Raw genomic sequence first — 24,601 nt, 5'->3', positions numbered from 1 at the left:
ATTAAAATGGCCTAAAATTAAAAATTTGGACATAAACGAAAGAAATTGAAAAAATAAAATATTTTTTAATGATTAAACCTTTAAAGACTAACTATTTAAAATAGTAAAATATCATGTTTGTTTATTTTTTCTCACATTATTAAAGAAATTCATAAAAAAAAACATTATTAAAGAAAGTATGGCAGTTGCATAAGCAAAAACAAATACTTCATCTCAGTTTTTATAATTGGCTTATTGAAAGGGAGGTGTTTACAAATTTACAATTATAAATATAAGAAAATAATATAAATTGTGTTTAAATAAATAAAATTAAAAGTTTAATTAGAATTAATAAAAATTGTAAGGAAAAATTAGATTTTCTTGATGATTAAGTTTTTTTTTTCTTCTTGTGAGTTTATATTATTTAGACACTTTGTGTTCAGTAATGTCTACACTTTCAAAAGAAATTAAACTGGATCATTTCAATGTCATTTTCAATTTAGCTGGTGAAGAGAGGTATAATGTGGTACTGTGTCTGCTAGAAATTAAAGTCAATGTGAAGTTTCGTAAAATAACCAAGTAAGGTCAGCAAGTCCCCACTTGGCTTTTGAAACAGGTTTAAAAATCGAATCGGTGGCTGAGCAGATCAATGGAGTCTTCATTCACGATTCAACCCTTTTAATTATCAATTAAATTACTTAAATAAAAAGTAAATATATTTATTGTTTTATATAAATCATAGTAAAATAATATATTTGTATTACATATATATGACTTTAAAATAATAAAAGAATATAATTGGACTGTATATATGAATTTGGTTGTTTTTAAAATAAAAATAAAAATAAAAATAAATAAACTATAATCATTCTATAAAAATTAGTGAGTCTTACGATTCAAAAGTTCACCAGCTCGTATAATTTTCTGGTTCAAACGGTTGACCAACATTTGCAATTTTCGAAACCTAAAATAGATCGATTCTCAATCCATAATTAAACCGGTCGAGCCGGTCAGTCCGATTCTTAGAACACATGGTGACAGCGACGGACCCACGTTTGGGTCAAGGGGGTCATTGGACCCCCCTGAAACTAAAAGAAAAAAACATAGAGATACGGGCTCTTTTGATAATTAACCAAAATTCTTTTATTTTATTTTGCCTACATGTCATTTACTTTAATGGTAGTAATTTTAACCCATTGTTTACCTCCTTTATCCTTTTTCCACATTATTGTTTTTGTTCTTCAATTTATAAGTCAAATATTAAAAAATTATATACTTATAACTTTTTCAAATGTTTGCATAATTTATCTACATTAATTAATATCAAAGATCAACATATTTCTTAAATATCCTATAAGAAAGCTACCATTGAAATTGATATTAAAAATTTATTTTATGATTATGATCTAATATAATAAGCTTTTCATATAATTTAAGATAAAGTTTATAGATTTTATTTATTAATAGGTTCATGTTAACCGCATTAAATAAATTTTCGTAAAGAATAATTGTGGTTTTGAAAACATTAATTTATTATATTTTTGTTTGATTATTATAAAAATAGTTAAGAGTATATTATAAAAGATGTATTATTATGATATATTTATATTAATTTATTTTATAAATAAAATAAAATGCAATATAATATAATATAATAAAATTTTATATTTATTATATTTATTATTTATTATTTTTTTATTTGGACCCCCCTAAAATAAAAGTCTGCGTTCGTCACTGCATGGTGATCTCATTGCATAGACCATTTTAAAGCCACCAGGCATGCATTACACTATAGCTGATAGCTACTTCATTGGCAGGTTGACGACTCACATTAATAATCATAATTAATTAATCGATTAAATAAGAATTCATGCAAATCCAAAAACTTTGGTTTGAATTAGGTGCTCAAAACTAAATTACTATATTTTGCATTAATGATTTCATCAAATTCATACAACCAATTGAACCATAATCAAAATATTAGTACCCTCAACTCTGGCTGATGAGCTACAAACTGTTTCGACCGGAATCAGAGAGTCGGAATACTAAGACTCGGGTCGGGTTAAGATTTACCTTAATTCTTTTTGTTATTTAGTGTTAATTAAAGTTTTAAGTCAAATTTCATAATTTTAAAAGTAATCTCCGTATCAATTAAACTGTATAGTGTTAATTAGAGAATTATGAACCATCTATTTAATACGTGACACATGACGTTATTATTTATAACAACCAATTAATGAAGGAGAAGGGGCAAAAATGACCCTAATACATAGCCCGCGTTTCATGTCGGCATCTCATGTATCTCAGATCTAAAAAATGATCCCAACATCTTGAAAAAATATAAAAAATGACCCTTCCGTTAATATTTCTGTTTATTGTTTACTCATTTCTGTTTAACGTCGTCTATTTTTTGTGTTTTTTTGATACTTTTTCTCAACGTTAGATTCATATTTGAGACCGAAATACATAAAATGCCAAAAAGAAATAGGGGATATATATGAGGATTATTTTTGCATTTTTTCCCATTAATAAAAGACACATGTATTAGTGACTATTTAATGTTTTATTTATAATTAATATGTCTTTCATTTATTGGTTGTTGTAAATAATCACACCACGTGTCACGTATTAAACGGATGATTCATAATTCTATATGATGGACTTGGTTCATCTAATAATTTTTCCAGTTATAGAGAGAATTTTTTTTATGATATTGTTTTGTCTTTCTTCCAATATCGTACTTAAATTTCAATTAGTAATAATTAAAATATATTTTCTCCGTCTCGTATAAGACTAAATACACGAAGTTCCACTTGGCGCCCCATCGAACCTGACAAGAGTGCCATGTTGTAATTTTAGTTCTTTATATTAAAATAAAGAGAAAATACATTGCAGGTTTTTAAAAAGAAAATATGAGAGAAATTATATCATAAAATATATAATAGTACAAATTGAAATTTAGGTAGTGTATGAGAGAAACAGAAATCTAGGTACCATTAGTAAAAAATCTCATAATAGAGGAGGCATAATTTGCAACAGAGAGTAACTTTCCAATGTTAAAATTACTACAAGTCTCAGCAAATAATAAATTTAAGGCAAAAAATATAAAAAAAATCTCGATTTTTCTTAAAAATACAGATCAGCCCTATTACTCTTTTGGGCACAATTAAACTCTCATACTTTTAAAATTGAACAATTAAATTCTCTTTATTTTAAAACCGAACAAATAAACTCTTTTAACTTATTTTTTGGACACTTATCCCCTCAAATTTTCGGTAAATATTTTAAATTTTAAAATTATTTTTATACTTTTTTTCTATATAATTATGAGAGACATGTCGGCCATTAACGAGTGTTTCTTATGGTGTTGGACGAAAGCGATTATTTGTTCTACTTGAAAACAAAGAGAACTTAATTGTATTCAAGAAAAGTAAAAAGATTGATCTGTACTTTTGTGAAAATTACGAGGTCTTTTTTACCGTTTGCCTAAATTTAATCTATCCCAAAATACAAATCTTGAAATTCAGACATAAGATTGATCGTATTAATTAAAAAAAATAAAAATTCCTTTTATAGATCTAAATTCAAATATGAAATACCACAGTGAGGGATAATTATAAACACAATTCTTCCTTTTTTTTTTTGAGAAACCAACACAATTCTTCCTTAATCCTATAATTATTGTCACAATAGCAATCGTGTTAAGATATGGCAGAATAATAAATACAAAACAAATATATAAAGAAGACAAGAAAAAATATTTGGTGATATTACACATGAATCTTGGCCTTACAGCTTATTGAAAAAGCAAGATTCATGTGTTTTGCTTAAATGACTTTTTGTAAGAAACCAAAATCTATTTAGAAAACCAAGCTCTATGGAACCCAACAAATCTACAAACAAACATTACACAAATTCCGCCAGTAATTCATAAACATGCACATGGAAACTGATTCAACCAGATTTTAAGTTACGAGTCGTTATTCACATTAACGGTTGTACCACGTTATTTTTACAACAAGTCGATGAGTGTTTGGGATATTAAAATATTCAGTTATTATCTACTTTTTTGTTAAATATTCTAACGTTGCAAACGTGTTATGATTTATTGTACGAATAACGTGATACAATTGTTACGTTGAATATTTATTGATTTATTCTCTTATTACAGGTAATATGTTATGTTCGTGAACATTACGCAATTTTTCCAAATTATTTGGGTTTGGGCATTGATTGCTTTGTTTAGCCACCTAATTTTAATAAACAAAAATATCACAACTGCTCCAATTCAATTCCATGAGAATGATTTTAATCATTAAATATGCTCTCGATAAGATATGGGCTGAAAAGAAATCTTGATCTAATATCATCACTACATTTGTTTTATTTCAATTCCAACTAACAAATCCCTAAAGCTACCAGTTATTCTAAGCTGTAGTTAGGAGTGTGCATTTATTTCGAATGGAACCAAAATAAAATTTAATTTTTTTCAAGTCAAAAAACTAAATTTACAAAAACTTAAATGTGGCTGGTTTTATTTAATTAGGTCTGATTTATTCAGTTATTTTTGTACCAAAAACTTCAGTATTTGTATATTTTTCCCTTTTAATACTTGCATATCCTATTCAATGGCAGAATTAGAGGGCGAGGTGGGATGGCCGCCCTAGAGCCTCTAGTTTCAATTTAAAGAGTTAGGAAATCCGACTTTTCTTTTAATTACCAACACAATGTCGTTTTGGTATCGCTATTTTGAAAATAATAGTAATGAAAAGAATTAAACCAAAACGACCTCGCTTTGACCAAGGCTAGAGCAAAAAAACTACAATGTTTCCTTATTTCTTCCTAAAACATAGCAACCTTCACTTAAATTTAGCCAAACCTAAATACAAATTTACAATCCTAATTATTTTTAAAAATTTACAACTCATAATTTTCTTAGTTTTAGATTCAAATAATTTTTTAATTTTTAATACTAATTGAGAAATAGTTTGATATTAATTTTTTTAAAATAATAAAAGATTCGGCCTAAAAAAGTTTTCGAAAAAGATCATCCGACCAAATAAAATTTCGCTCCCTCTATTAAAGTTCCATACTCCATCACTATCACTACTTGTAATCACTTATAAGAGAACTTGGACATTGTTTTGATGTCTGCCTCCATGCTGTATTAAGACGAATGTATCTGAATAAATTTCCTAGACATGACTTGGATATTCATCTACTTATTGCACTAGATTCAAAGGCGCTATGCCCATGAACCTCAACTCTACTAAAGCAAAATCAAAACCATTGAAACCAACCTGCCATACCGCCTTATCATCATAATAAACCACAACTACCTTCACATGATGTTCTTCATAACTATCACTCAATCATGCCAAAATTATACAAACTTCATGATGACATTTCTGCACACAAAGGGGATGTGAAATTCCGAATTTAACGGCTTTCGATATAAATATGAAACAATTTTTCTCAATGCTAAGTTATTATTACATACACCTGCAACATTTGATTGCAGCAACTAAGCTTATAAAAACAAATAATTAAAGCAAGCAAACAGCAAAAACTTAAGTGGAAATCTTATAAATGGTATCTAAGGTTCTTAAAAAGCGGTTTAGGTTGATATAGACCAATATATAAAGATGCTGTTAGCAAAAATAATGGTAATTTCAGCTCTGAGCAGAGGCAGCAGGATTATTACTTGGTAATGAAGCTAAACCGCCATTTTCTGGATTAACATTCTCATCGCTTGCATGCCTCACAAACTCGTCAGGTGACATGTGGGAACCGTGACAAGCACACACAATCCTGATTTGGTTTGCACTGTATCTGTACGTAACACCTGAAATTGTTCGGCCATTTGGGCCAGAACCTGTTGTAGAAACCCAGGGTAAATTTGGATAGGAGCCGCAGCCTCCAAATTTCACTTCTGGTGCTATTCCAGGCTTTATAGCAGAAAAATCAAAAGAGTGACCTTCTGCTGTTGATGATGGCCCGGAAATATCTCTCGGCCTAAGGTTCATGCTGCTTGCTTTTGCATCGTCTTCAGTATGAGACGAGGAGCCTTCTTCTGTCTGTTTGCCATCACCTTTGACGTGATCTAATATCCTTCCATCGTATAGTGAAGCTTCAGATGCATTTCGCGGTATCACCTGCATGGCTGCCATATGAAAAAGAAAAACGGATTTAAAAATAATTCAATTTCAGTCATAAAGGTTTCTGGGAAAATAAATGCATAATTGACAACTACATGCAGGGATGTGTGCATTGGTTCGATTCGGTCACCAAATCGATGGTTCCACCCAAACCTATTGGTTTTCACACTCACAAAAACCGAATCAAAACCGAAATAGAGATGAAAATTCAGTTCGTTCAGTTACCAATATATACTAAAATGGTGAAATTTGATAAAGAGGGTTTGTGCATTAGTGGAAAAACTGGTGGTGAGTTATCATTAGTGTCTTAGGTTCAAAACATGGGCCTATTAATTTAATTGCTTTTTACTCTTTAGAAAAGAAACAAAGAGAAAAAGAATACAAATTTGGTTAGTCTGGGATTCAAACACACAACAATCAAATAATTAACAAACTAACTTACCCTTGGAAAACTTCAGAATTTTGAGTTATGTATAGAAATCTTTCATATGCAATACATATTCAGTATTTTGGTTTTCACCGGTTTTTAAAAATCAAAACCGGACCAAACCAATTATAATTAGAAACCGAGCTGAACCTATTATTTCGGTTTTGTTTGGTTTGGTTTGTTGGTCCAGTTTGGCTTTTGCACACCCTTAAGTACATGCAGCATCCCTAAGTTCTGTACTGTAAAGATTTTAGTTCCAATTAAAAACCATTCCCAGGGCAAGCATCAAGCAGGCAAAATATATGTAACAGGTGAAGCATCCACATTACACGCAAGACAAGTCAGAGCCCTTCACACTGCAAGGTGATAAAATTCATGGAAGATTATCAACTAGCAGGCACTTTACGTTCTATTAGATCTTCTTCCATGTAAAATGATGAAAAATAATAGGAAAAGTGTTAAGTAGTGAATAAAATACCTGGAGTCATCTTGAAGCCATCATTTTTCTTATCTGAGTTTGATGGACCTCTGATAGCATATGAAGGGTGGAATTGTTGAGAAACCAATCCCCACGAATTATCTTTATCCAATGTTGGAAGCTGGACAGGTGAATAACCGAACATTACTGGCAAATTTCCAGGATTCACAGACTGTGTCCCCAATCGTTGATCACCATTTGAAATGGGCATTACCTGCATCATACCCTGTAGAGGATGGCCTGCAATGCCAGGTGCACCAATAGAGTTGGATTCCTTTGCAGAAAACGAGTATGGCATGTTCATGACGTTTACAGGCCGGATTGGGAATGGAACTCCATAATTTGAGTTCCCTTGCTTAACCTCGCTTTCTAATGAACTATTTGGCCTCTTTCTTCCTTGTAAGTCTATGACGCTAGAATCAGAAAACCCACGAACTTCCTTGGGAACCTCAGAAGGACCACCAACTCCAATAAAACGCTTGGACACATCATCATGATTAGAGACCAACCGTGAATTTGAACCCACTTCAGACTCTCCCACGTCTTCATTTTCAGCAGTAGACCCATCTTCAGTTATAGAAATATGTGATTTCTTGTCATGTAAATCAGAATGATGTGAATCTCTGTCATGTTTCTTCCGATTGTCCATGTCATCAAACAACATTTTACGTTTATAACCAGCCTCCGCCCTTTTCTCTTCTTCAGTTTCAGCATGTCTATTGCTGCTTGAAATCCATAGCCCCCTACTGTTCACGTTTATTGAAGTATCAGTATCAGCATTGGCCTTAGACAGGTCATTAAAGAAGTTCTCCTGAGGCTTGACTGTATCACTCATTTGAGAACCGGAACTCGAATCCTGCTTCTGGGCACCACCATGGAGGAAGTTTTTGAAATCATCTACCAATTTATTACCTTTGTCACCTTCTTCAGTCCTTGCATCTGACGGACTGCTGTTTTTACCTTTGGATTTCACCGATGATCCTCCACAACCTAAACCAAGGCTAAGCTCAAGCCCATTATCATCCTCCATGTTAGCTTTCAATAAATGTCAACCTGGCCAACTAGGAATTCTCGTGATTCTCAGTTGCATAGGTAAACCCCATAATTAAAAGGTCACTAATCCCAAAAAACCTGATACAAACATTATTATTAGATTCTTAGCAAAGGAAGTGAGATAGAAAAGGAGAACAAACTAAGGCTTTTGGTTCATGGAATGGAATACGCATGGAATAGGATACGCATGAGACGGCCGCCCACAAAAATCATGAAATAGCAATTCCATGAAATTTCTGTTACTTAAATATAAACCAAAGCAATGAATAACAATTCCACGTGGAATAGCTATTCTATAAATTACCTATTCCACAAACCAAACATAGCGCAAATTTACGGGAACAAAAAGCAACATAACAGTCTTTCACACAAACACATAATTTCAAAACATCAAATAGTTAATCCAATTCAATACTATGCAATTTCCACTTTCTATCACCAATAATATAAAACATTAATGCTCACTAAAAATGGTGAAGTAGAGACAGTTTCATGTCAATAAAAGCCAGAATTCAAATTAGGACAGAACATAAACCACCTTTTTCACCAAAATTAATGATCACATTAAAAAAAACAATCTTTCAAACATAAAACATGTCTCACCCATTACCAAGCTTAGATCTAAATGAGAAATTAACATACCTAATTCTTTGGAGATCAACAAATCAAAACCCTAAGATTCCCAATAATCATGAATTGATAAAAAAAACTTCCACATAAGCTAAACAAAAAATTCCAGATCTGTCAAATCTCAACCTAGTATGCCAGACAGAAAAATAACTAAAATTGAAAATTACCCTTTATAACTTATGGCCATAAACAGCAAAGATTTAGTTTTAATCAGCTGTAAAAACTAATTCAAATTAATTAATCTACACTGACCTCTAAAAAAATCAAAAAATTAAATTAAATTATCAATCTAAGAATAGGAGAAAATAAATTAGACACAGGTGAAATTAATTACCTGAATCAAAGAAGAAATGAAGAACCAAATTAACCTTGAGCGTAGAGAGATAAAATAAAGGGTTAAAAAAAGGTAAGACAGATGTTTTTGGTAGCAAAGAAGTGGTGTAGTAGGGAGAAATGTTCAAAACCACATTATTATTTTTACGTTTGTTAAAAAATAAACATTATTATTATTTTTACTGTTTTTCATTTGTACATGTGATTTACATGTTACATTATTATATTAGATTAGATTGGAATTTATAATTATATCTTGTTTCCTTTCGTTTTTTTTTTATTTTATAAACCGAAAGTTTTTTTATTTTATCTTTTCATGCATTTTTCTACATTTTCCCCTTATCTTTTACTTTTCATTTTTGTATTTCTATCTAATCAAAAGAATTAACACAATTTATATGTGTGTTTTTAGGGTATGATTGTTTCCATATATGGTGCGTGGGCCAACTTATGTTGTATTTAATTATTTTTTAAACAAAAGGTCAACGCGCCCCCTAAACTTATGACACGGGGTCATCTAATTCAATTTATGCTTTTCTGAGCAATAAACCAAAACTCTTCATTTTTGGGTCAAATAACCCGATAATTTATATTTTTATTTTAAAAAATAAATTTAGAATAATTATATAGCAATAATTAGGGAAGTATATAATTATGTTTTTGCATCCCTCACCTCCGATTTGTGTTTTACGCGTTTTAAAAATACAATTATGGGGCTGTTTGATCCAAAAATGAAGAGTTTTAGGGTTGGTTGCTCAAAAAAATATAAATTGAATTAGATGACCCTGTATCACAAGTTCAGGGGGCGCGTTAGCCCTTTGTTCATTATTTTTTTGGTTACTTTTAAAATGGTATTTTCAAGAAAAAAGTATTAATGATTATAACAAGAAAAAAAAACTAGCTACAAATAACAAATAGAATTTGCATCTTAAGAAAACGTGTAAACAAATTTTGGAAAGCTAGTAATTTAGCAATCTTTGCTTGTCCAAAAGTTACAAACAAATATATAGTTAATTAATAAATATAAGGGATATATTTTATAAGGTGTCTTTTACTGATACTTTGTTTATCATTATTTTCATCACAATTGATATAAAAGTTGGAATTAATATAAATTTATTTTTTTAAAATTCAATGAGTTAATTATGAAATAGCACAACAATTCACTTTATTTAATATAATAAAACAAAATTATTTTAAAATATTACATGCCATTATACTTAATGAAAATATATATAATAATTAACCATTTAAATTATAAATAGCTGTCTATAATTTGATATAGAAAAATAAAAATATTGCTTATTAATTTGAGACAGATAGAATATATTATGAATATCATTTTGTCTGTTTGTCACCATTTGAAAAAGGATACTATTTTATTTAATGGTTAAAAAACACAAATCTAAAATAAAATTATTATTTTTGTTAATGAAAAAATATAAATAATATAAATTAAAAATAATATTTTTTTTGTCCTATAAAAATATAAAAAGATGCGCTTTCACATAATTAAAAAATAATTAGCTTTAGTTAATTTACAAAGTTATTACTATGACACCCATATTAATTTTTTATTTAAGGCCGCTTCAATAATGTTATTTGTAATAAACAATATTCTCTTAAATAAAAAAAAAATTAAATTTAAATATTTTTTTTAATTTTAATTCAATTGACTCTCTAATTCTAACTTTTCATTTTACTCTTTTATTCATAAATATTAAATACAATATTTATTTTAATTTTTAGTTTACTTTGCTATATTATAGAGAGAGAGAGAGAGAAAAAAAAGAACAGTAATTAATTGAGCTAAAAAATATAAATACAATTAATAAAATACTATAAAATAGAGAGTGAAATTTGGCTCAACAAACTTACTCTCTTCTCTAAATATATATAATAGAGAGTCCATTAGATTTAAATTTTATTGTCAACCTCTTTAAATTAAAAAATTTGACTCTTTCAAAGAGTCCATTAAAAATATCTAAAGCTATTATGATGATAACTTAATAATTTTATATTTAATATCAAATGTGACAATTTTTTTATTTTTGTAGGATTAAAAAATAGCCAATTTTTTTATTTTTCATGAGAAAGAAGAAGAATAAAAGATATCATTTTATAGTAATAGAAGAGTTGGGTGACTAATTAAAACTACGGATAGGTTCAAATTGCAACGACAAACATTTAGGAATGAGATTTTGTAAATAAAGAAATATAAGGACAAATACAGCCTTTTTCACATTTGTATTACAGATCTGTTTAACAATTAGATCTGTACACTGACTTACCCATTGACTCGCTCCTTTACTATATGTTGGATTTACGTGGTTCTAAATATACCCATACCAACTAATTTGTCCTTATCGTATCATTAATCTATATATAATTCATGTATTACCACGCAAGTCATCATTAATCTTAATTATTTTCGATTTGTACATTTGATATCCTGGTCTGCCATTAGACCAAAAATCTTCAAGTTGAAGTAGCCATGGCAGGTGGTGGATTTACAGACGCAGCAAATCTAAAAAGAGCTCATCTTTATGAGTATAAAATAACTACTTATTTCATTTTTGCATGCATTATTGGATCTTCAGGCGGGTTACTGTTTGGCTATGATCTTGGTGTTTCAGGTATAATTCTATTTTCTTTAGATAGTATGGACACTTCGTTCAAACAACTTTTTCCGTTTCGAAAAGTTTCAGATACGAAATTTCATTTTTACATAAAAAAACATTTAAAATAACACCGTTTCACTAATGCCATATATCCAAGTGTTCTGTTTTTCCATATCCTCCGTACTACCTAGATGTCGGGGAGGAAGAATGCTTATGAAAAAAAAATTAAACCTACGACCATAGCAGAATACTGCTTAGCGAGCGTTTATACCATATTCATTGTTTTTTTTTTCATGCTTAAATCTTGTTTTTTGATGAGTATTATGTTTTTTTTTTCAGGTGGAGTTACTTCTATGGATGATTTCTTGAAGGAATTTTTTCCTGCTGTGTATGAGAAAAAGCATGCACATCTTCATGAAACAGATTACTGTAAATATGATAACCAAATTCTTACACTTTTTACTTCTTCCCTCTACTTTGCTGCTCTTTTTGCTGCATTTGGGGCATCGTATTGCACCAGAACTAGAGGCCGGAGAGTTAGTATTCTCGTCGGAGCGGTCAGCTTCTTCATTGGAGCACTCGTCAATGCTTTTGCGAAGAACATCCCAATGCTCATCGTTGGGCGGTGTTTTCTTGGCGGGGGAATTGGATTTGGCAACCAGGTAATAATTAGGATTATTTAATATCACCTTAAACTTATGTCAAAATTATTAAGTTAAAATTTGCAAATGATAAATATGTCTGAACTTTTTTGAATATTTTTATTCGATGTCTGAACATGTATTTCTTTCTTAATAGTGTTTTAAATTTTTAAAAAATGTATTAAATGAGTGTTTTTATTCATTTTTCGATTAAGGCCAAAAATATTTTAAGGCTCACTGATATAATTTGTCATTTTAATTCCATACATGTGTATTATTGCTACACACAATTATTATTTTTTATTAATATGATATTTAAATTTAAGTAAAAACATGAGTTACTTCTTATCTTTTAATACCTCAGTGACTAAAAAACGAAATACATTTTAAAGTTTAAAGACTAAAATGAAAGAAACACAAATTTATACATCAAAATAGAAGATTTGAATATGTACAAATACGACCACCATGATTTTTCCATTTGCAAATGATTGTTTTGTTTTGTCTTTTAGATATGACTTAAATTCAAGAGTGATAACTCTTAAACAATGTACAATTTTCCAAGTACAAATACATAAGAGTTTTTAATCTCTGATCTAATTAATTTACGTTCTTGTTGAAAAATGGTACAGGCAGTTCCATTGTATCTATCAGAAATGGCACCTGCAAAAATCAGAGGAGCAATCAACCAACTCTTTCAGATGACAACATGTATAGGAATATTAATTGCCAACTTTATAAACTACGGAACTGAACAGATTCATCCATGGGGATGGAGATTATCTCTCGGCCTAGCTACCGTACCGGCTACTATAATGTTCGTAGGCGGTCTATTCCTCCCGGAAACACCTAATAGTCTCATCGAACGCGGCTTGTTAGAAGAAGGAAGAAAAATATTAGAAAAGGTTAGAGGTACTTCACAAGTTGATGCTGAGTTTGATGATCTTGTTGATGCTAGTAACGCGTCGAAAGCCATTAAACATCCGTTCCGTAACCTTCTTAAACGAAAGAATCGCCCCCAGTTGATAATTGGAGCACTCGGGATTCCTGCATTCCAACAGCTGACAGGAAACAATTCTATTCTGTTCTATGCTCCTGTCATTTTTCAGAGTCTTGGTTTTAGCACGGGCGCGTCGTTGTATTCCGCTGTGATCACCAACGCGGCGCTTGTCGTTGGTGCGGCTATTTCGATGAGTTTGGTCGATAAATTCGGCAGACGGGCTTTCTTTTTGGAAGCTGGAGCGGAAATGTTTGTTATTATGGTTGTAGTTGGTGTGACACTGGCAGTATATTTTGGAGATGGGAAGCCAATCCCGAAAGGAACTGGGGTTTTCCTTGTGATTATAATTTGTTTGTTTGTTTTGGCTTACGGACGGTCGTGGGGTCCGCTCGGGTGGCTAGTTCCGAGCGAGATTTTCCCGTTGGAGACGAGATCAGCCGGGCAGAGTATGGTGGTGTGTGTTAACATGATCTTCACTGCTTTGGTAGCACAATGTTTTCTTGTGTCACTTTGTCATCTAAGATATGGAATTTTCTTGCTGTTTGCCGGTTTGATTTTGGTTATGAGTGCTTTTGTGTTCTTCCTCTTGCCGGAAACGAAGCAAGTGCCGATCGAAGAGATTTATCTTCTGTGGGAAAGTCACTGGTTCTGGAGTAAAATAGTAGGAGGTCAAGAGAAGTCTGTATCAGATGTCTAAATTCTTCTGAAATGTAAAATTACACGAAACTTTTGTTGTGTTTTAATACAAATTCTGCATATTTCTGCTCAAACATTTTTAGAAATTTAGTCATATTTATGTTTGGCTATATGAACAGCCTAAAAAACAGACACCCAAGGGAGTGCATAAACTCCATCAGACCAATTTATCAACCCGATTCCGTTTCTATGTATATTCAATTTGATCCAGTTTGAATATTAAAAACCAAAATCGAATTGATTTTTTCTTTCATTTTGGTTCAGTTTTCATATGTGTATATTACTAGAAATATACACAAGTTAGCCTACTCCAGAGTTATTCAAGATCGACTTGAAAATTTGAGTCGAGCTCGATCTGCTCGAATAGCGTCTCAAATCTAGCTTAAGTATCTATTAAAACAGCTCACATATGTCAACGAGCCTAAACAGGCTTTAAATGTATCAAATATGACAATTTTTCGATAATTATTTCTATTATTTATTAAACTTGAGCCGAGCTCAAATAGCTCGGATATGGTTCGAGTTCAAGCTTGAGCTTGAAAATTTAAGTCCAGTCAAGCTCAAACTCGTAAAATATGCTCAAACTGAAACTTGGCATAATTGAAACTCAGCTCGTTTATACTCCTATATGGGACTCACCAGTTCTGGGGTGCACAGTTGTTATCGAACCGACCGATGACTTAAAAAAGATACATTATATTACATACATTGAAAAAATAAAAAACAGTTAGCGGCATGCTAGTAGTTTAGCAAGTTCATCCACTCCTAAACTTCCCAGCGGAGCAGAATCCAGATTATGTTGTCTGGACTTTTTCTTTTTTGGAGGTCTAGAACTTCTCTCACTTCCTCTCGTCTGTAAAACAGTAGTTTCTGAATCCTTTAGGTCTAGAAAATCTTTATCTTCTACATTTTTGGTTTCTTGCTTCTCAGACTTTTTAACAAATACCTTTCTGGTTGGATGCATAAAAACCGGACCAGGCGGAGCAGATTTAGCAAATTCTACTGCTCTTTGATAAACAATATCATCATCCAAATTTGCATCAACCAAGACAACTGCGTTCCCACTCTCAACGGCTTCTTTCCACAATCGTAAAACTCCGTCAGTAAAATAGACGCTCAATTTTGCTTGTTCGTTAACCTTGTTGGAGCCTTCTGAAGCATAATCGAGCTCCTCGCTGGTCCCAACATTTTCTGGCATGGTATCCGAAGACACTGACATAGCAACGGGCATTTCATTTGACTCTGCTTCACTACCAACTGTAATGCTGATAACTTCAGGCTCATTGGCATCAGAATCGCCTACAACTTCAATCATTGAATTACTTCCATCTATTTGCAATGTGGATATATCCCCGGCTTGCTCATCAGATTCCAAAGGAGTTGAGCTCAAATTTGGCTCACCGAGAACATCTTTGTGTGAGATCATATCAATGATTTGGTCTTCCATAACCGGTGCATCATAAGTAGCAATATCAATTTCCAATCCCTCGAATTCCTCGCTATCGTTTACTGGTTTATTTAAAGCCGGTTGCCAGTTCCTTCCTCTCCACATAAGTATATGCTCGTGTTCAAATGAAATTAGAACACATGGGACAAGCTCCTGCAATTAAAAGAGTCAGGTGCTAATTATCAGAATCAGGAATAACTTTGTATTATAAGTTCAATGTGAACCAACCAATGAATAAATTAACAGACCTTTAGTTTAGCACCAATTCTTCTGTAGTCACTTCCTTTAACCCTTCCACAGTCTACTCTGATCAATTCACATTCTTCAAAAGCCTCTCGGACCTGATCTACTAGATCACAATGCACGCCATTTTTTGCTGCGAAACATAACATCACACTGAAATAAGTGTACTCACATACACAATCAAATCCACAATTTCTGTTCCGATAATTTGTATTTTCACTTTACCTAATCTGCATATTGGCATCAGATTCCTGCCCTTCTTACGCATTTCACTGGCTTCTTCCAATGTCAAACCCTCAGGAACACGCTTAATCAACCTTGGATACACCGGTGTAATGGGTTTCCACAACATAAGAGGAAATCGAGGACGAGTTCTATGATTATAATTTCTACCTCGAAAAAGAAACACCACTCCCGATTTCCTGTAAATGACCTTTCCCCCAGTTCTTTCCTACCATGTCCGTAAACCACAATGTCAAACACATAAATTGCACAAGTAATTGTCAATTAAATCAAACAAAGCAAAAATATAATTAACTAAACACACCTCTAATTGTTGGCATACATTGTCCATATCAACTGTACATACTCCTATACATTTAATTTTACACACTCTTCTTCGCTTCCAAAGCGCATGTATATTATCCAACATGTTATGTGTCAATCCATCTCTACCTGCAACCAGATTTTAAAAATTGAAAACCTAAAAAATGAGAATTGAAGTACTTATCCCTAGCTAGCACGGACACTTCATTCTATCAACGTTTCCTGTTCTGGAAATGTTGGACACTTGAAGTTTCGGACTCGAAACTTCACATGTTACATAGGAAACCTTAAAATAACACCATTTTGCCCTGTCCGCTATTAAGTGTCATGTCTCCCCGTGTCCGTGCTACCTCTAAACCTTAAAAAAGAATAATGAACAGCATATATATACCCATATTTAATTGGCGTCTTGTACGCAAGCACCCTTCAATTAGCTCTCTAATCTCCTCCTTAGTCAAGGGCTCACCTAATATCTCCTCTCGGGTATACACATACCTAGGACCCGACCCAGGAAGAAACGGTCCGGGTTTCTGAACTGGTTTAACCCCTTTCTTATCCGGCGGGGGCAGCTTAAACGAGTCGAACTCTCTCAACTTTTTTTTGCTAGGTGGAAGCGGGGCCCTCCCGGTCCACGGCCTGCCCATCGTGGTGGGTCCGAACGGCGAAAACGGAGCCTCCCGTAATTTAACCGGCTTGATTTTCGGAGTCTCTGTGTAGCTATATTTGAACTCAAACGGAGCGCCGTCAACGACGAACGAGAGGCCGTCTTCACTGAGTTTGACGTCAGCATTTCTATCAATTGGCTGCGCATCATGACGTGTCAGTTTGGGAATTTTTTTAGTTTTGGAGAGCGGTCGAAATGCCGGGTGGTGGGTGGCGGTGCGGGTTTCGGGTTTGGAATATTTAGATTTTTTACCCGGGATTGACGAAGCTGAAGGAGAAGATGGTGTGCCCACGGATTTGATTTGAGGAACGTCGTCGTTTGTTAAGTTTCCTGTGTCGGACTTGTACTTTTCGATTAAATTAGTGGCGGCATTGAAGCGGCGATTACGGCGGATATCGTCTTCAATTTCTTTCTGTGTGCGGCGGCGGTCGTTGAATTCTCTGGCGTTGGCGTTGTTCCACCGTGAGAAGTTGATCTCGTAAGGGAAGCGGTGGTGAGGTTGGGATAGTAGGTTAGGGTATGCATTAGGGTTTAGTAGTGGCGGTGAAAAGACTGGGAATTGAATTGGAAATAATTTTAGCGCCATAGTAACTGAAATCAAGTATAGCCTAACTCACTGTGTGTAATAAGGCAATATCGTTTTTTATTCTCGGACTCTAAAACGGCGCCGTTCTGAGAATCAACATTAGTGGCTTATATGTAATAAAATGACAAAACGAGGACAAATAACAATACTGAGTGAGAGAGTAGCAAAACTGAGTGAGGAGCGGCCATGGAAACTGATCCCAACCTCAGGTATTAGTATTACCTTTATCAAGATCAATTTTGCCTAAAATCAGTCACTTAATTTCTAATCAATCCTTGCCAAATCTTAAATTTGCTTTTTAGTCCATTATTTTGCTTGAATGATTGATAATTTAGCATTTTTTTCTAATTTGTGTACGATATAGAAATAATTGATATTTTCCGGGGTAGATTATGTGGTGTTAAAATGCGGCGGCGTTTGTTGATGATCATCACCTTGGCAATTGTAATCGCCGCCGTATTTCAGTGTTTTTCACTTCCTTATCGGAAAAAATGGTCGGTATCATCACAAGCTGATGAGGGTTCTGTAATTTTGCTGACCAGTAATGCTAGTTTATCGAATAAATTAAGACCACGGCCGGTCGATAACACGAATTTTTCCGACCTGGACGAAGTTGGAGATGAGAATGTTGGGGTAGACAGAGATATGAACTACAATTTCTCATCAAATGAGAGTCGACACACTGAGCTCACAGTTGTAGCTCTTGACAAGAGTTTGATGTCGGAAAATGATGCGAGTGTGTATGATAGTCCTGTTCGAGTAAGTGCTGGAGATATTAGACATGGTAACTTGGAGTTGGAGCAGGCTGAGAAATTTGAAAATATGAAAGCTGACACGGGTTTTACATTTGATGTAACAAGAGTAGCAGAATTACAGCTCAAAATTAATGTCTCTGTTGCGTTAAATAATTATTCGAGGGATGGTATTTCGGCTTTAATTAAGGCGACACAACCAACTTCAATATCTCAGATGAATGATCTGTTGCTTCAAAGTTTTGTTTCATCTCATTATGTGGTAAGACTTGTTTATGATTATGAAACATAGTGAAAGTTCTGTTTGTTGAGTGACAAATGGGTTATTTTGTGATGTTTGATAGAACTTTCACTCGTGACAGAGGCTGCAACGGTCTTCAGCGCGTGATCGTGAACTTCTGTTGGCAAAATTGAAGATAGAGAATGCTCCTATTGTAAGAAGTTCCACAGGACTTCATGCTTCTGCTTTTCGAAACATTTCCATGTTTAAAAGGTAACTTTCTTCAGGTGTTCACTAATTCTAATTCTCTTATATTAAGCTAAGGGTTTTTTCTGAACTTTGCAGGAGTTATGAGTTGATGGAACGCTTGCTGAAAGTTTACGTATATAAGGAAGGTGAAAAGCCGATATTTCATCAATCTAAGATGAGGGGAATATATGCATCAGAGGGGTGGTTTTTGAAGCATATAGAGGGAAGTAAAAAGTTTGTAGTGAAGGACCCTAGAAAAGCTCATTTATTTTTCTTGCCATTTAGTCCGCAAATGTTAAGGACCTTTCTATTTGGACAGAAACATCAGAGTCAGAAGGACCTTGAAGGATATTTGAAGAACTACGTCGATTTAGTTGCACAAAAGTATAGTTTCTGGAACAGAACTGGAGGAGCAGATCATTTTCTCGTTGGCTGTCATGACTGGGTACGCACACCAATTTTATGCAATTTGATCTCCTATTCTGATGAATTGATCTGTTATCTGACATGTGTGCCTGTTGTTATGCTTAGTTAAGAGTTAAATATTTTTGCGCTTACTGAACTGTAAGCCTTTTACATAGCGGTTACTTACATCATTTTTGCAATGGAAGGTTATTGGATTATTTTAGGCCTATTTTTGTCTATGTGAGAGACAGAAAATGGTGTTTTTTTTATAATTAGAAAATGGTGTGGTTAACCACACGATATATCATAACTTTTTTTATTTAATTATCAATTTGGTAACTAGTAACTATACTATTTTCAGTCTTTCACAAAGATAAAAATTAGTTTGAAATGATATTGTAAGTGTAACCTCTTGTTGTTGTAAAAATGATTGTTAGGTTACTAAAATGTAACAAATGAAACGTTAGTATAAAAGGCCTATGGTTCAGTAACTGCAAAAATATTTAACCCGCTAAATTAACCTATTCTTTATAGTGGCTCATTTGATGTCATTTGGGATTTCAGGCATCACGTATCACTAGGCAGCATATGAAGAACTGCATCAGAGTTCTTTGTAATGCCAATGTTGCTAAAGGCTTCAAAATAGGAAAAGATACAACTCTTCCAGTTACATATATACGTTCCGCTGAGAACCCAATAAAAGACGTTGGCGGAAAACCTCCTTCCGAAAGATCTATGCTGGCCTTTTTTGCCGGAGGCATGCACGGTTATCTGCGACCCATCCTGGTACAGTTTTGGGAGAATAAAGAATCTGACATGAAAATTTTCGGTCCAATGCCACGTGATATTGAAGGGAAAAGACTCTACAGGGAGTACATGAAGAGTAGCAAGTATTGTGTATGCGCTAGGGGTTACGAAGTTCACACTCCTCGCATAGTTGAATCCATATTCTACGAGTGTGTACCTGTCATCATATCGGATAATTATGTCCCTCCATTTTTTGAGGTATTGAACTGGGATGCGTTTGCCGTGTTTGTCCAAGAGAAAGATGTTCCAAACTTGAGGAACATTCTTCTGTCGATCCCGGAAGAGAAGTACCGTGCTATGCAGTTTATGGTTAAGATGGTACAACAACATTTTCTTTGGCACAAAAATCCTGTGAAGTACGATCTCTTCCATATGATCCTTCATTCAGTTTGGCACAACAGAATCTTTCAGATGAAAATGTAAGAACTTATAGAAATGCTTCGTGTGATGGCGTTTGAAATAAACCTGACACAGATTGTTGAAGCTCAAAGAACTAACTACCGTGCTGGTTGATTTTGATTGAAATAGTCGTTGTGAATCCTAGAACACGCGCTGATGATTGAGCAGACTAATTGTTTATCAATCTTCTTGATGACTAAAGTTAATTGGCATGGCTTACTGAAAAGTGGTCCGACTGCTCCGTGACCAAATTACAGAGATCATAACTGAAAAGATCGGAATTCATGCTAATGTCATAGAATTACTGATCAGTTTCGCTGTCATGAAACCAAATTGCTGTATGATTGATCTGAATATGTACATAAATAGTGTTTTGTCATAATTTTGAATGTAAAGTTGAGTGTTTCCTTTCCATTGTGTAAGATTAAGATGTGAGTATAGTTATAATCTATATATTATATAATTGAGAGGACCAACGGAGCCCTCTCATTCATTCTCACCAAATAGAGCATTGTGGTAGTCTCCAACTTTTTTAAACTACCTATTTTACTTTAATTGATTTAAACATATATTTATACTTATATAATTGAGAAGACCAAAGGAGTCTTCTCATTAGTTCCCATTTATTTTAAACCACCTATTTTAATATTGTTTTTTTATTAAGATTTTAATTAAAAAATTATAATTTATTTCCTCAATTGATAAGTTTTATCTAACCAATAATAGTCATATAGACACACAAATTTTATCTTCAGAGCAGTTATTGAGTTCTAATAGAATATAAACTTACCATTATATATATATAGACTTGCCAATTTACCTAATTGTTTTTATGCTTTTTTATTAGCTTTTCTTTTCATCTGTAGCTAATTTCTAAAAACTTTGTACAAATATTAAATGATCTTTATTGATTTTTTGTGCAGGCATTAATGCTTCCATTAATTCATGGGGTGGTATTGCAAATTATAGTGTTAGATTTCTAACAGGACATTCAAACAAATAAGCTATTATAATTTATAGCTATTACAGCCGAACGAGAAACTATGCCTCTGAAGTGTGTAGTTAGAATATCATAATGATTCAGGGAAGAAGGTAAAAGGCAAAACTTACTTTTCAATTTCCCCATTTTTCTTTACAAATCTCAAATACCCTATTTTTTTATTACAAATCTCAAATATAGTGTATTTGTTAATTTTATATTAATCATTCAGAAAACCTTTAAAATGACATTCCATATAAAGTATTATGTAATTTAAATTTGTTGTCTTAATTGGCATTAAATTGGCATTTAGTATAATTACACAGTTCTTCAAAATTGAAATGGTTATAAAACAATAGTTTTCATGATGACTGTCATTGGTTTCTATAATTTTATACGATTGTTTACAATTTTATTTTTTCTCCATAATAGAATAATTTTATTTAATAAGTTATATTAGAACCATGATGTGAGTTATCTAGAGCTTTGAATTACTTTTATATGGCCAAATAATATGATAAATATCCATTATATTTTTCATTAAAAAGACAGTGACTAAATTTGTTTTATAAGTAAATTTATTGAAATGTTCAAACTGATGATAATAAATTAAAATAACTTTAAGTGTTACCCTACAAGTAGATTTAGATGGTAACGTGTATTCATAAAATTTATAAGAAAAAACATGAACACTACATTTTAATATTATAAATAATCATTGAAATTAATTTAAGTCATAATCAAACATAATAAAAATTTAAGAAATTTTAATTTTATGAGTTCATATAAAATTAAATCAATGTTTTTTTAATTGAGAGGACCAACGGAGGCCTCACATTGATTCTCAACAAATAGAATTTTCTCATTAATTTTTACCAAATAAAGCATTCTCATCAGTTCCCACCTTTTTTAAATCATTTATTTAAATTATATTTATTTAATGAGTGTTATAATCTTTATTAACTTCTAATCTCTACACATTACAGTGTTTTAATCTATATTAACTTCTACTCCCTCCGTCCCGTTTAAGAAGTCCCATATTCCATTTTGGGATGTCCCATTTAAAAAGTCCCATTACTATTTTTAGGATGTTTTTCTACTGAATACCCTATTTTGCCCTTATTTTAGTTATTTCAGAGGAGCTCTATGGAAAATTCCACTATCATTAATAGGGGCAAAACATGAAAAGACAAGAATAATTAATGTTTTCTTAATCTGTGTGTAAAGTCAAATGGGACTTCTAAAGTGGGACGGAGGGAGTAATATTTATACTTCATAGTGTTTAATATATATTTAAAAAAAATTTATTGATTCTCACCAAATAGAGCATTCTCATAAATTTCAATCTTTTTAAAAACACTTATTTTAATTATATTTTTTTATATATAATTTAATTAAGAGAATTATAATCTATTTAAACTACTGTAAATTTCCACTTTTTTAAAACTCATTTTGAATCAATTATTGTAATTACATTTTATTATGAACTCTAATTATTGATACCGAGTATTTATCATTTCTAAAAATAATTATTTTAATTAATAGGATTATAGTCTATTTAGACTACTAACTAGGAAGCATAGTTCGTCAGTTTTGGCTTCTCTTTATATGAGTCATCAAATCCTATTATTGTGTAAACTCTCACCTAATTCATATTCTAAGTTAACCACAAAACTAACGGAAGTAGTAAAAGCATAAAGTGACACCAACAAAATTACTTGACATGTTTATAAAAAACAATTACTTAACATGTCCACACTATTATTTCAATCTCGAAGTTTCTTATATAAAGATAATTTTTCAGCAATTATAACAACTAAAATATCTTAAAATAAAGTGCGTAAAAAGTAATATTATTGGGTAAAAGACACTCTGATTATAGCTAGACCACTAAACAAAATACTTATTTTACAACAAAATAATTTTCCAATATAAAATTTTTCAAATTTGAATTTAATTAATAAAAAAAGATTTATATAAATTATCTATAATAAAATTAATTAAATAGTTTACATAAATTATTTAGTATAAAAAAATAAGGCTTGATCACCCAAAAACTCCCTCATCTTTAGCCCCTTTTACAATTATACTCTGGCGTAGGAATTTTTCTTTAGGTTTTTATGTTTCAATTGTACCCTAAATATTAAATTGACCTCTTTGCACTTAGAAAAAAAGTTTAAAATAGTCTTTTATTTTTTTATATTATTAATAATATTAAGGTCTAACTGAAATATAGGCTAAAAATGAAAAATTATTTTAAACTTTTTTCTAAGTGAAGAGAGGTCAGTTTAATGTTTTGGGGTACAATTAAAACACAAAAAGACAAATTAGAGTAAAATTGAAAAAATTCATATGTCAGGGTATAATTGCAAAAGAGGCTAAAGGTATGGGTTTTGAATGATTAGGCCAAAAATAAAAAATAACGCTAATAAATAGTTTACATAAATTAAAGTTAACAAACAATAACTTTTATAATAATAAATTAAAAAGTCATTTAGAAAATTTAGAAATTCATGCATCCATGTATAAAAGTGTAAAATGTAAACAAATATAATGTTAATATTTTAAAGTAAATTTGTGAGTAAACAAAAAAGACATTGGAAAGATAAAATTCAAAATTCCAACATAATAAATATATAGATTTTGAATTACAAAAAACATATTGTCAATATTCAATATTTTAAAATGATCAATTAGTAGAATTAATTTAAACACAATGAAAAAAAATAAAACATCTGAAAATTAAACTCTGATCTGTTTTTATTTATTTTATTGATCATGAAAATTTTATTTGCTTCATATCTGATTTACCTAATAAATTTTTATTTAAATATATAAAAATAATCAATATTATTCATCATGCGAAAATTTAAAACTATCCCTAAAATAATATTTTATAATTTAAAAATTAATTTGTTATAAAAAATTATTATGACAAAAAGATTAAAATAACATAATATTATATTGATCTCGCACAACTGTGCGGGTATACGACTAGTTATGAATATTAGTGTAGTAATTTTGCTGCTCAGCTATATGTCAAATTGAATCGAGCCTATTCGACAGCAATGTAGCTGATGAGGGTAGTGTTGTAAAAAAGTAAATACATATAGGGAAGTCAAGTCCATTAAATATGCATGTGAATGCGGTTAAAACGGGTACATTATTTATTGAGGTAATTATTTTCAACCCCGACGTTTGACATATTATATTAGTTAGACCCTGACATTTAAAATTTATACTAAAACAACTCTCAGTTTTGTAACATTATACTAAAACAACCTTCTG

At 31.8% G+C, this 24,601-nt stretch overlaps 4 protein-coding genes across 5 annotated transcripts; 2 read left to right on the top strand and 2 right to left on the bottom strand.

Annotated features, from left to right (window-relative positions):
• Nucleotides 1-5,403: 5,403 nt before the first annotated feature.
• LOC126669012 (ninja-family protein mc410) lies at nucleotides 5,404-9,183 on the bottom strand. 2 transcript variants are annotated; one of them, XM_050362289.1, is made up of 4 exons: nucleotides 9,060-9,183; nucleotides 7,257-8,173; nucleotides 7,043-7,163; nucleotides 5,404-6,142 (listed from the first exon to the last, which is right to left on the bottom strand). In XM_050362289.1, the coding sequence occupies exons 2-4, from the start codon at nucleotides 8,070-8,072 to the stop codon at nucleotides 5,652-5,654; spliced, it is 1,428 nt and encodes a 475-aa protein (XP_050218246.1). In that variant the 5' UTR covers nucleotides 8,073-8,173; nucleotides 9,060-9,183; the 3' UTR covers nucleotides 5,404-5,651. The 2 variants fall into 2 exon arrangements, with proteins under 2 accessions (XP_050218246.1, XP_050218245.1); XM_050362288.1 differs by having other exon boundaries at nucleotides 7,043-8,173; nucleotides 9,060-9,182.
• Nucleotides 9,184-11,422: 2,239 nt separating this feature from the next.
• LOC126667384 (sugar transport protein 14-like) lies at nucleotides 11,423-14,267 on the top strand. The gene is made up of 3 exons (XM_050360339.2): nucleotides 11,423-11,694; nucleotides 12,019-12,341; nucleotides 12,953-14,267. Exons 1-3 carry the CDS (start codon nucleotides 11,553-11,555, stop codon nucleotides 14,015-14,017), a joined length of 1,530 nt encoding a protein of 509 aa, XP_050216296.1. The 5' UTR covers nucleotides 11,423-11,552; the 3' UTR covers nucleotides 14,018-14,267.
• A 346-nt stretch (nucleotides 14,268-14,613) lies between these two features.
• LOC126667877 (CRS2-associated factor 1, chloroplastic) lies at nucleotides 14,614-17,520 on the bottom strand. Its single transcript, XM_050360993.2, has 5 exons — nucleotides 16,644-17,520; nucleotides 16,254-16,381; nucleotides 15,932-16,157; nucleotides 15,712-15,839; nucleotides 14,614-15,616 (listed from the first exon to the last, which is right to left on the bottom strand). The coding sequence occupies exons 1-5, from the start codon at nucleotides 17,500-17,502 to the stop codon at nucleotides 14,744-14,746; spliced, it is 2,214 nt and encodes a 737-aa protein (XP_050216950.1). The 5' UTR covers nucleotides 17,503-17,520; the 3' UTR covers nucleotides 14,614-14,743.
• Nucleotides 17,521-17,569: 49 nt separating this feature from the next.
• On the top strand, nucleotides 17,570-20,746 carry LOC126667878 (probable glycosyltransferase At3g07620). The gene is made up of 5 exons (XM_050360994.2): nucleotides 17,570-17,711; nucleotides 17,867-18,516; nucleotides 18,617-18,747; nucleotides 18,820-19,168; nucleotides 19,693-20,746. Exons 1-5 carry the CDS (start codon nucleotides 17,624-17,626, stop codon nucleotides 20,356-20,358), a joined length of 1,884 nt encoding a protein of 627 aa, XP_050216951.1. The 5' UTR covers nucleotides 17,570-17,623; the 3' UTR covers nucleotides 20,359-20,746.
• The last annotated feature ends 3,855 nt before the right edge of the window (nucleotides 20,747-24,601 follow it).

The sequence above is a fragment of the Mercurialis annua genome, linkage group LG2 (genome assembly GCF_937616625.2).
Source record: "Mercurialis annua linkage group LG2, ddMerAnnu1.2, whole genome shotgun sequence".
Classification (NCBI taxonomy): domain Eukaryota; kingdom Viridiplantae; phylum Streptophyta; class Magnoliopsida; order Malpighiales; family Euphorbiaceae; genus Mercurialis; species Mercurialis annua.
The sequence above is the reverse complement of the archived record's forward strand: the minus strand, read 5'-3'. Positions and strand labels throughout refer to the sequence as shown.

Bases quoted from the DNA above. Each gene is read 5' to 3' on its own strand.
- LOC126669012 (XM_050362288.1), bottom strand. From the start codon at position 8,072: ATGGAGGATGATAATGGGCTTGAGCTTAGCCTTGGTTTAGGTTGTGGA. The intron at 6,143-7,042 runs GTATTTTATTCA...TTCATATGGCAG, and splicing joins TGGCTTCAAGATGACTCCAG to CCATGCAGGTGATACCGCGA.
- LOC126667877 (XM_050360993.2), bottom strand. From the start codon at position 17,502: ATGGCGCTAAAATTATTTCCAATTCAATTCCCAGTCTTTTCACCGCCA. The intron at 16,382-16,643 runs GTATATATATGC...ATCTGGTTGCAG, and splicing joins AAGACGCCAATTAAATATGG to GTAGAGATGGATTGACACAT. The intron at 16,158-16,253 runs GTGTGTTTAGTT...CGGACATGGTAG, and splicing joins ATGTATGCCAACAATTAGAG to GAAAGAACTGGGGGAAAGGT.
- LOC126667384 (XM_050360339.2), top strand. From the start codon at position 11,553: ATGGCAGGTGGTGGATTTACAGACGCAGCAAATCTAAAAAGAGCTCAT. The intron at 11,695-12,018 runs GTATAATTCTAT...TTTTTTTTTCAG, and splicing joins CTATGATCTTGGTGTTTCAG to GTGGAGTTACTTCTATGGAT. The intron at 12,342-12,952 runs GTAATAATTAGG...AAAATGGTACAG, and splicing joins GAATTGGATTTGGCAACCAG to GCAGTTCCATTGTATCTATC.
- LOC126667878 (XM_050360994.2), top strand. From the start codon at position 17,624: ATGACAAAACGAGGACAAATAACAATACTGAGTGAGAGAGTAGCAAAA. The intron at 17,712-17,866 runs GTATTAGTATTA...TGTACGATATAG, and splicing joins GAAACTGATCCCAACCTCAG to AAATAATTGATATTTTCCGG. The intron at 18,517-18,616 runs GTAAGACTTGTT...CACTCGTGACAG, and splicing joins TTGTTTCATCTCATTATGTG to AGGCTGCAACGGTCTTCAGC.